General features: G+C 32.6%; 1 protein-coding gene across 2 annotated transcripts in view; it reads left to right on the forward strand.

The window, feature by feature from the left end:
- SNX13 (sorting nexin 13) overlaps positions 1-12,207 on the forward strand; it is a 137,823-nt gene that overhangs the window by 83,219 nt on the left and 42,397 nt on the right. For both annotated transcript variants that reach the window (XM_079931864.1, XM_079931865.1), the window contains exons 14-17: positions 1,399-1,503; positions 2,119-2,251; positions 7,883-7,920; positions 12,114-12,183. In XM_079931864.1, coding sequence (XP_079787990.1) covers positions 1,399-1,503; positions 2,119-2,251; positions 7,883-7,920; positions 12,114-12,183 — 346 coding nt within the window. The remainder of the gene's footprint in view (positions 1-1,398; positions 1,504-2,118; positions 2,252-7,882; positions 7,921-12,113; positions 12,184-12,207) is intronic.

The raw sequence follows: 12,207 nt of genomic DNA on the forward strand, positions 1-12,207 counted from the left end.
TTTCCATTATGGTTTAGCACAGGATATTGAATATGGTTCCCTGTGGTATGCAGTAGGACTTTGTTGTTTATCATTCTATATATAATAGCTTGCATCTGCTAATGCCAAACTTCCAATCCATCCCTCCCCCACCCCCCCTCCCCTTTGGCAATCACAAGTCTGTTCACTACGTCTGTGAGTCTGTTTCTGTTTTGTTGATAAGTTCATTTGTGTCATATTTTAGCTTCTGCATATTAAGTGATATCATATGGTATTTGTCTTTCTCTTTCTGACTTAACTTCACTTAGTACGATAGTCTCTAGATTTATCCACATTGCTGCAAATGGCATGTTTCATTCTTTTTTGTGGCCAAGTAGTATTCCATTGTATATATTTATCACATCTTTATCAATTCATCTGTCGTTGGACATTGAGGTTGTTTCCATGTCTTAGCTATTGTGAATAGTGCTGCTTTGAACATGGGGTGCATGTATCTTTTAAAATTATAGTTTTGTCTGTATATATACCCAGGTTACTTACTTACTTTTACTTTTTTTTCTTTTCTTGATATATCTTCTTTTCTGTTCCTTAGATAGTCTATTAGCATAGAGAAATCACTTGAACAATGCATTCTTTTGGTACTTTCTCTAAAAGTTACCATCCTTGTTGCTCATTTATTCTCTAGAGCCTTCAGAACTAAAAATACAAAAGTTGACATGCCAAAGATGACCATATTTCTAGCTTCTCAGCGTTATTTTCTTTCAGTAAGTTTTCACACTGAACATGATATTTTATATTTCTGTGTAGTATCTGTCACATTATGCACCTTGAGATGGAAATTGTTGGAACAAATTAACTTCTCAGATTTTTTCCATCCTGTATCATGTGGGAACTTTGCTGCAGTATTATAAAACCAAATTAAGATAAGCATAGTCTCTTTTAGATGCCATTCAAAAGGATTGTTTCTAACGTTAAATGATAAATAACAAATGGATTATTCTTTTGGTATTTTATTAAATACACATCTAGGACTACTGAGTGCTCAACACTAACTCCTAATGACAGAGTTTCCTATGTGCTAGACACATATGCCTTACGTAAATCTCTTTTCATCCTCATAATAACCATATGTGGTATTTACCACCATTTTGCAGATTAAGTGAAGCCTAGTGAGAGGTAAGTTGCTCGGCAAAAGTCAAGATTTAAATCCATGTTTGTCGAACGTCGACTGTGTAGTACCTGATGACAAGAAGGTTCTAGCTCTTATTTCAGCCTTTAATCATCAGGGTGTCATTTACAAACCAAGGATTTTCTGGCATTTAGTTTCAATAATATGATTCCATTATTCTCCTACTATTAAGGCTTAACTTGTATATAGAAAATCCAAAGATCAATACTACTGTTATTTTTCTCTGTCAGGCATCTCCAAGAGTTACTGTTGATGATTATTTGGTAGCAAAATTAGCAGATACTTTGAATCATGAAGATCCAACTCCTGAAATCTTTGATGACATTCAAAGGAAGGTATTATGTACAACATTTATCATTATATCTTTCTCGAAAACAATGTATATTTCTATATGCATGTAATTTGTTTATAAAAGGTTATTGAAGCATTAAGAAAGTACGGTGATAACTAAAAAGATGAGTTATGGTAATAATATCAGTACTTCACAATTACAAAAAAGGTAGGCCAGTTTTTCTTTGTTTATTTAATTGACAAATGAGGAAAATCCTTAGCTGGGTTGTTTAATTTGAATCTGACTGCAGGGCCAGATATAGATTCTAGAATTTTATGAATTGATGATGTATAAATAACATGATTCATTTATTTGAATATGTGTCTTGAGCCTTTATGTGTACTTGTTTCTTAGAGAGTACTACTTTCTGGAACATTTTATGTAACCTGCTGTCGTGTGACTTGTGTTGCAGTAGGACCTGTTTCAGTACAATTTGGGTGCTGGAGGGACCAGAAAAAAATTATTGGTTGTGACATAGTCTTATTACTGACATCTTGTTAATATGGAACCTGTAATTTATTACAGTAAGACCTCTATCTAGCTTTCGTTGAAATCTTATTAGTGGAAATCACTGCATTATCTGCATTAATGATTGAATATCTTGATTTATTTCAATAAGGTATATGAATTGATGCTACGAGATGAAAGATTTTATCCTTCCTTCAGGCAGAATGCACTTTATGTGCGCATGTTAGCCGAGCTGGATATGTTAAAAGATCCTAGTTTCAGAGGATCAGATGATGGTGATGGAGGTAAGGTGGCACACGTTGTACATTTATGTGTATATGTATTTTCCTGTATATATTCTGCTTACCAAAAAAAGTCCTTTCAAATAAGATAAAAAATGTTTTTGAAACCCAAATATAAATTGTAGTATATTTAAAAATCTGTAATTAAATGACAGTTTACTTACTATACTAAATTAAAATGTTAAAATTTAATAACAAATTTGAATGTAACTGTTGAAAATAGAATTCTTAAAGAAGCATGTTTTCTTGAGTTGTGTCACCCCAGTGTTTTTATGGTAGTTTCCCTTTTGTTTATAAGTAATAATAGTCATGACTAGCAATAGGATTATTGAGAAGATTAAATGAAATAACAAGTGATGAATCTGAGAATATACCATAAACTATAAAACATAAAAATACAGTTTTTTCCCTCTTTAACTGTACCCTTTTCCAAATCCTGCCCAGTATAAGCTGGGAGAAGCTATAAGAGTCATTTATTCCAATCGTTCAGTTTTTTTCTATCTACATGTTATAGTAAAGAAAGCAGACTTTGTCATAATACTTAGATTTTAATCCTTTTCTTATTGCCTGTGTGATGTTGGCCAAACAATTTCTTTAAGCCTCTTTCTCAGCTGTAAATCTGGAATAATATTCTTCTCATAATAATATCTTACCTCAGAGTTGTCATATTTTAATGGAATTCTGTATATAAAAATGAAATATAAACTAAAACGCAAATATAAGTTTTTATTAGTAGTAAATAATTTGTTATTTAAGAATAGTGGGAGAGGCAGCACTTAGAGTACAGTTTGCAGATTTTAGACCTGATGACCATTTTACTTGTGATTCAGTTCAGAAGTACTTATTAAACTCTAATTAAATATCTAGTATTTGATAAACTTTCCAGCAAATAAGCAATGTAAATACAAAGTAAATGGGAAAGATTGGACTAAGGAATTTTTTTTTTTTTTTTTTGCGGTACGCGGGCCTCTCACTGCTGTGGCCTCTCCCGTTGCGGAGCACAGGCTCCGGACGCGCAGGCTCAGCGGCCATGGCTCACTGGGCCCAGCCGCTCCGCGGCATGTGGGATCTTCCCGGACCGGGGCATGAACCCGTGTCCCCTGCGTCGGCAGGCGGACTCTCAACCACTGTGCCACCAGAGAAGCCCTGGACTAAGGAATTATTTTAAGAGAGTGCTTTAATTATGCTTATTTACTTATGAATAGATTTTATGGACAGGACCACTTGAAGTTGGAGATATAATAGATGTATTAGATAGTGAGCACTGCTTTAAAAAATACCTCTATTATGGAAGCTTTCCAGCCTCCCCTGTTCTCTACCTATCCTCCCCACTCCCTAGTCTATATTAGTGAGATTTTACTGTTTATTTTTAAATTTTTTTCTATATATTTTTTTAACATCTTTGTTAGAGTATAATTGCTTTACAATGGTGTGTTAATTTCTGCTTTATAACAAAGTGAATCAGCTATACATATACATATATCCCCATATCTCTTGCCTTTTCCATCTCTCTCCCAGCCTCCCTATCCCACCCCTCTAGATGGTCACAAAGCACCAAGCTGACCTCCTTGTGCTATACGGCTTCTTCCCACTAGCTATCAGTTTTACATTTGGTAGTGTATATATGTACATGCCACTCTCTCATTTTGTCCCAGCTTTCCCTTCCCCCTCCCCGTGTCCTCAAGTCCATTCTCTAGTAGGTCTGTGTCTTTATTCCCGTCCGGCCCCTTCATGACCAATTTTTTTTTTGTTTGTTTTTAGAATCCATATATATGTGTAAGCATATGGTATTTGCTTTTCTCTTTCTGACTTACTTGACTCTGTATGACAGACTCTAGGTCCATCCACCTCACTACAAATAACTCAATTTCGTGTCTTTTTATGGCTGAGTAATATTCCATTGTATATATGTGTCACATCTTTTTTATCCATTCATCTGTTGATGGACACTGAGGTTGCTTCCATGTCCTGGCTATTGTAAATAAGGCTGCAATGAACATTGTGGTACATGACTATTTTTGAATTACGGTTTTCTCAGGGTATATGCCCAGTACTGCGATTGCTGGGTTGTATGGTAGTTCTAATTTTAGTTTTTTAAGGAAACTCCATACCGTGCCCCATAGTGCCTGTATCAATTTACATTCCCATCAACAGTGCAAGAAGGCTCCCTTTTCTCCACACCCTCTTGCATCTCCCTCCCATCCTCCCTATCCCACCCCTCTAGGTGGACACAAAGCACCGAGCTGATTTTCCTGCACTATGTGGCTGATTTCCACTGACTGTCTGTTTTACATTTGGTAGTGTATATATGTCCATGCCACTCTCTCACTTCGTCCCAGCTTCCCTTTCCCCTACCCTGTGTCCTCAAGTCCATTCTCTACGTCTGCGTCTTTATTCCTGTCCTGCCCCTAGGTTCTTCAGAACAATTTTTTTTTTTTTAGATTCCATATATATGTGTTAGCATATGGTATTTGTTTTTTTCTTTCTGACTTACTTCACTCTGTATGACAGACTCTAGTCCATCCACCTCACTACAAATAACTCAATTTCGTTTCTTTTTATAGCTGAGTAATATTCCATTGTATATATGTGCCATATCTTCTTTATCCATTCGTCTGTTGATGGACAATTATGTTGCTTCCATGTCCTGGCTATTGTAAATAGAGCTGCAATGAACATTGTGGTACATGACGCTTTTTGAATTATGGTTTTCTCAGGGTATATGCCCAGTACTGGGATTACTGGGTCATATGGTAGTTCTATTTGTAGTTTTTTAAGGAACCTCCATACTGTTCTGCATAGTGGCTGTATCAATTTACATTCCCACGAACAGTGCAAGAGGGTTCCCATTTCTCCACACCCTCTCCAGCAAGATTTTACTTTTTAAATAATCTAAGAAATCTAGTTACAGAAGTTTCCATGTTGTAATAACTTTTATATTGATTGTTGATCTAATATCTTGGTTATTTGTAAAATTGGGATAACATTTTATTAACTGGATTTGATTGCATAATTGAGGAAGTGTTTTTTCTTTTAAGAGCACTTCTGTGGGAGATGAATAGTAAAATTCAGTGTACCTCAAGTATGTTATATAGTATATCTATTTACTGTCTCTTGAAAAATCTTTTGCATAGCTGCTATGAAATTTGCAGTAGGAACTCTACTTCCAGAAAGGACTATTTAAAATGTTTTTATTGTTGATTTTGTCTACTTTAGAAGTTTCCTTAGTATTGTGAAACAGATTTGCTATCTGACCCAGAATGAAAGAGGATAAATTGAATCATAATCAGCTAATATATGAGTGTCTAAATATTATATAATGATGACAGTAACAATATATTCTCTGGGAGTAGGTTTTGATCCTATAGTGTAAGAACTTCAAATTCTTCTAAATTGACTTTAACTTCCATTTATATTTGTCTTGTATGCAACTAATGGAAGCAAATTATTTATGTTGTCTCAAACTTCTCAAAACCTCATACTTATTTAAAACACAGAGTAGCTTAAAAGTTTTTTTTCTGCAACTAGTTTTGATCTGAAGTAAATGTACTTCTATTATATATCAGTCATTGAGTAGTCCCTCACACCGGAATCATTGATTGTAGTTTGGAATTAGTGTATATATATATCTCTTTCGTCTTTCTAGGACATTGCTTTTTAACATTCTGTGTCGTAATTGATGAGCTTTTATATATTTTATAACTGAGAAATTGCCTAACCCTTTTTTGAAATGATTTGAAAAAGTATGTGGAATGATGGGTATAATATGAAACATTATTATTAAAAATGGCAGTTAGGTATATTATCTTTGTCAGTGTTTAGGTTTTAGGCACTTGTGACAACTTTTTCAAATAGTGATGCTTATGATTTTCTTGTCTTTATAAGACTGTTTAATTAAAAATAGGCCTTTGTTAAATCTTCTGGTTATAAATTCATTGTCTGACTTTTCAAATTAAGCTTCCTGGCACTTTGTGTATTTTTTAAAGTCCTGAAGTTTTGGCTACTTTTTAGACATTTTGAAATAATTACCTAATCTAGTGTTTAATATGTAGCTGATTTTAAGAAAATGCAGCCTAAACTGAGCACAGAATTAGTGGGTCAAATCTTACCATGTGTAGTAGTATTTGCTGGTGGTTTTTCTTTGCTGTGGAAGAAATTTCATTCCTATTTAACTAGACTTCTGTAGGTAGGTAGGTAGGTGGCTGGATGGCGTGCTAACCCATGCTCTCTGTCCTCCTCTCCTCCCCTTTTTTCCTTTTCTCTTTCTTTGTTCGTAATTGCCTTCTTTAGTTAGTTCAGCTTTAAATTATTTTAAGAGTATTTTTTCCTACATACTTTCACAGCCTTTTAAAAATATTTAAATTGTGCTGTTTTAAATTTTAATTTCAGTCACGTTTTTCTCATCATGTCAAACAATAGTTTCTTTTGTTTTCTAATATTAATAACCAGTTATTAAAGTTTTGATTAAATGTGGACCTAGATTGGCTTTAGACTCTATTTCTGGATCTTATTATTGATCAAGAAAGTAAACTATGCCTTGTTTTGCTCCTAGTTTCTCTTTTAATTTGACATGTCTTTGGTGGGAAGACTTAAGAGGTGGGCAGACCACAGAAGGAGGTAGGAGGCATATAATTGAATAAGGAGGTTAGAGAACTGTTTGTTTACTCATTTTAATTTTCACCTTGCTGTTAACCAAGGGGTAATCCTAGGTGGGATTTCCTATTTTTGTGACCAAAGTTTTGAGGAACCGAGAAGTGTTCTTGGGCATTTAGAGTTGTTGAAGTTGGAAAGCAACACCAACTGCCTATTTCAAGAGTAATAGAAATTTCCTTTGAAGACCCATCTAGAGATCCAAATTATAAATAATCTCTTAAGGGCTACAAGCCATACATTAACTTTAAACTGTTTATGAATATTGCTTTACCATATATTCATTTGTGTTTTTAACAGAGGGATATCTTAATTGGTAACCTAATTTTTTCAGATATAGACTAAAATTCTGAGGGAAAGATGTTAATTTTAATAATTCACTTAGTCTCTAACGTTAATTTTTAAAAATAATTTTAGTTGCTTTTTAATTAAATGACATTACACATGGGATTTTATGTATCTTTTGTTCTATTAATTGTATATTCATTTAAGAATCTAGATTTTGAATATTTTTGATCCAGATCAACCAAGAATAAGTAGACTTTATAGATATATTAAAAGTCAATCTATTTATCCTTCATATTAAAGAATAATTTTATTTGTAATATTAATCCAGTGGGACAGAAATAGCAAAATACCTCTGACATTTCCTAGTGGACTTCACTCTGCAGTGTTTACCTCATATCTACATTGTATTAGACAACTTAATATGATACTGTGAGAATAAGATATATAATAATTGCTTTCCTGTACATAAATACCTTTTTTTGGGGGGGGGGAGCAACTTAGGTACATAACTATTTTCACTGAAATATCTGGCTTGGAAAACAATGGGAATAGGTGTTTGGGAATAGTGTACCACAATTTACTGTTTTGTTATATCTTGGCTTGTGTGACTTTTGTTCTTAGTGTTTGAACCTTAGATAGATAAAGCAGTTTCAAAAGTTTTTTACTGTATACTAAGTTGAATTTCCCTTCTCACAGAATCTTTTAATGGGTCTCCTACAGGAAGCATAAATTTGGTAAGTACTGTTATGAGTACTTTAATTAATAAAGTGGCCTGAAAACAATGTGAAAGACTGAGCCTTAACATATGTAAATAAATGATTTATTAGAAGTCCCCAAGTCATCCTTTGTAAGAAGTTGTTATGCTTTTAAAGAAATATTGAATTCACAAATAAGGGATCTGTTAATTAGAACTTAAAAATGACATGAAATTTTTTTTCATTTTAAAAAATGTGCTTAAGCCACACCTGAATGATTTAGTTGCAGGTGATAAAAAATGATTTTATTATTTTCAACCCCAGTATTTAATATTTGAAAATGACTCTGGTCAGTGCTATGATGGGCAGTAAATTTGTGACATATAAATGTTTACACTGGAATTAGTTTTTTCTTCTTGTATTTAGAAAAGAAATATAAAATTAGTTGGGATATCTGAAAACTTAAAAGATATTTCTTTAAAGTCTACACTATAAAAGATTCAAGTTATTGTAAAAAAAACCCTTTTTTAAGCTTAGAGGGTTTTACAAGAATTAAGCAACTGTATTCTATGATTACAGGTTTAAGAATGACATGTTTTTAGCATATAAACTGTCATTGACATTTCATATATTCAAGGTGAAGTGTGAAACAATGAACATTTCAGTTCTTTTATATATCCATCCTTGCCATTGAATACCTTATTTCATAAAATGCTGCTGGAAAGAAATATTAGTGTTCTATGAAAGTTTCAGTCCAGAATTTGTGGGGGATGGGCGGAGATTGTTTGCTTTGTTTTTCCTTCTACCTAAAACACATTTTCTTTCAAACGTTTTGTGATAGCTAAATAGTTTAGAGGTCCATTGTCTTATGTTCCTCACTACTACATTTATTTCTAAAATTACTTTATTGTATAAATGTTCTATTATTGTGCAACGTATAACCTTTAACGAAACACTAAAGCAAATCAGCCATAGCGTTATGTCATATATTTAGTAACGTTTTAAATGTTTTCCTAAATTATTTGGTATCATTACCATTTACTTCTCATATTCCACAGAGTTATAATGAAAAGGAATAGGTCCCAGAGAATGAAGAGTGTTAGCAATATAATGCCCATTATATAGAAAGTTTCCAAATGTGATGAAACTTTTCCTTGGTTTGAAATTTTTTAATATTCACCTTTGTAGTGCTTGTACAAGTGTTTGAACACTAGTAAAAAATATTTTTTTTCTTCATTCCCTATTGGGAATAAATGCTTTTTCAAGTAAAAGAGATCCCTTTTATCACATAGTGATATAAACCAGAACAGTGTGGATTGAAAAAGGTCACACTTGAGGTCAGTGACTTACAGTTTTTTGGTTTTCACATCTGTTAAATCTAAGCTTTTAAGTAGCTAGACTTTTTCAATTCTATTTTTTTAATACATAGATTTTAATGAACAGCTGCATTTAAAAAAATAGTTTAAGATTATAAAGAATTGTTTTAAAAACCATCAGATATTTTTCATGTTTGATGAAGATAACATTTATTAATTGTATTAAAATTATAAACTAGATCATAATAGTTTATTCCAGTATACTAAGCAAAGAAAATATTTAATGTGGTGGTTTACTCATTTTGTGATTGAAACTGACACATAAATTATAAACATTTTTAGAAGTGCCATTGTAGTTGTGTTTGCTCAATTGATTATCATAGTAAATTAGAATTTTTGGTTTTTATCTTAGCATAGTGTTAAAAAAAAAAACCACTTTTTTTTTTTTTTTTTGGGCAAGGAATTCAAGAATCTTAACCCAAGAATTACTTTACAAACTGATTTTATTTCAGGACAGCATTAATGCACTTGTTTTGAAATCACAGTTTTCTATGACTAATCAATACTTATAGTTCTAAATCACAATGTAGTTCTGTAGTTATTATTTCACCAGTTGTAACTTTATGTAGTCTAGTTGATAGTTACATATGCATTGTAACTGTGACTAATGGTTAAGAGATATCTCATTGGATTTTTTTAATCATATTTAATGAAAATAATATTACTTGTATATTTTAAATGTGCTAAAAAGACATTTATATATTATACAGAGTTTTTCAACAACTTCTGGGTTGCATAGTATATAAGATGCTAATGTGTTTAAAGTAATAAGTAATGTAAATAAATGGTAAATAAATGTTACCTGCAAGGGTAGGTTACCAATAATAATGATGTTTTTTTTGAAAAAGGTGATTGTTTTATATTCTTGGTGCTAGCTTGTAATTAGAAGACGATTACAGTAGATAACAATCTTAAATCTTGTAGAATATTCCATTTCCTCTGGGGCTTCTATCTTTCATGTAAAAATAATACTAAAACAAAAGTTGTGCTGTTTCTGTCAAAATGTTTTATTGTAGGTCAGGTGAGCACTTAAAAAAATAAGTGCATTCTATATCTTTTCAAAGTATTTTCATTCACTTTATATCCTGATAGAATTGTAGAACAGGTATTACACCATTATAACATTGGGAAAACTGAGAAACAGGAAAGACTAGTTGATAATGGCTAAAGTCTCTTTTTTTTTTTTTTTTTTTATGGCTAAAGTCTCTTAAGGTATCAGTGGTGAAGCCTGGACTAGACCTAATTTAATTGAATGGTTCTCCCACTTGATTTGTGGTTAATCTGTATGGAATTATCAAATTTTGCTTCTCCTGATGATCAGTCTTTAGTAGATAGAATTTTGGCTTTCTTCTTAGACTGTAATTGCTTAATTTAAATGGCTTTGTGTCATATGCATGGCTTCATTTAAGTCATTTAGATGACTCTTAGTGATAACTGGTAATATCACATTAATACTCCAAAGTTCATTCAATCCTATGGTTTTCTAAGTGTAAAATGTGTCTGAATCATATAATGTCTGTGTGTTATAGGTCCCCAAGACCACTCCTATGTTTATTGATTTACTAAGAGGACTCACAGGTCCCGGCATAGTCATACTCATGGCTAGAATTTATTACAGCAAAAGGATATAAAGCAAAGTCAAGAAAGGGAAAAGGTGCATGGGGCAAAGTGCAGAGAAAACCAGGCACAAGTTTCCAAGAATCCTCTTCCATGGAAGTCACATAGGACAGACTTAATTTCACCAGCAGTGACTATGACAACATGTGTGAAATGTTGCCACCAGGAAGGCTCATCTGATACTAAGTGCCCAGGGTTTTTATTGGAGGTGGATCACACAGACACCCTCTGCCTAGCATAAACTAAAATGACTCCCAGAAGGAAAGCAGGTATTCAGCATAAACCACATTGTTTGTACAGATAGTTACGTAGAGTGAGCCACTCTTAGCAGTTAGGGAATGGAGGGAACCTTTTCTAAATCTGACTTCCCAGATATTGTCCAAGGGCCAACCTTGAAAGCAGTCCTTTCTAACGAGAGCAACTTCAAGTCTGTTGTGTTAATTCTTTTCCATACAGTCTGCCTTCATTATATGCGTTATGTTCCCTTCTTTGTATGTGTGGGTGTATGGATATGTAGCAAAAAAGTTTTAAGTTTAGAGCTAAAGTCCATAGTTACAAAAGATTTATTCTGAATCGATCAGTAATACTTTTTGTTTATGGAATAATTTTTGAAAATTATTTAAAATATCTTAAACTGTGGATTCACTTCATTTAGTGAGTAATCATAATAATGGCTAACATTTTTTATGTTTGGCAGTTTTCTAAATGTTTTACATGTCTTTTCCTTTAGTCCTCACATAACCCTTTGATGTAGGTACGATTGTTCTCATTTTATAGATAAGGAATCTAAATTAACTAAAACTATTTCTAAGTTAACAACAGTGTTAAGTTAAAGAATACAAAGTTGGCTCTAGTATATTTCAGCATTAAAATTGAAATGTTGATTTAAGAATATGTCTGCTTATTTTTATCCACATTTTTTTTTTGCCATGTATTGAATATATATAATTGAGAAGAAGCAAATTATAGTATGTGGACAGGTAATGAAGGAAGAAATAATCTGATGTATTAAGTTGATTACTAAATTACTTTGTTTTATAGTTTCTTAATCTTAGGTTCTCTCTCTCCTATTAGTATAAATAAAGAGGATTATTGTTTGGGGGGGAAAGATACAAATAATATAAAGCTTACATAGGGCAAAGATGAGTAATGTTATATATGATGTAGAATTCTTTAACATTTTTTTTTCCTGTAAAATTTAACAATTTTGTGTTCTGATTCCCCCCCTCCATCACCCAGTCTTTAGATGACCTTTCAAATGTGTCTTCTGATGACTCAGTACAACTTCATGCTTACATTTCAGACACTGGTAAGAGACTTCATGGTTTAATTA

This window comes from Stenella coeruleoalba (genome assembly GCF_951394435.1).
Source record: "Stenella coeruleoalba genome assembly, chromosome: 9".
NCBI classification, from domain to species: domain Eukaryota; kingdom Metazoa; phylum Chordata; class Mammalia; order Artiodactyla; family Delphinidae; genus Stenella; species Stenella coeruleoalba.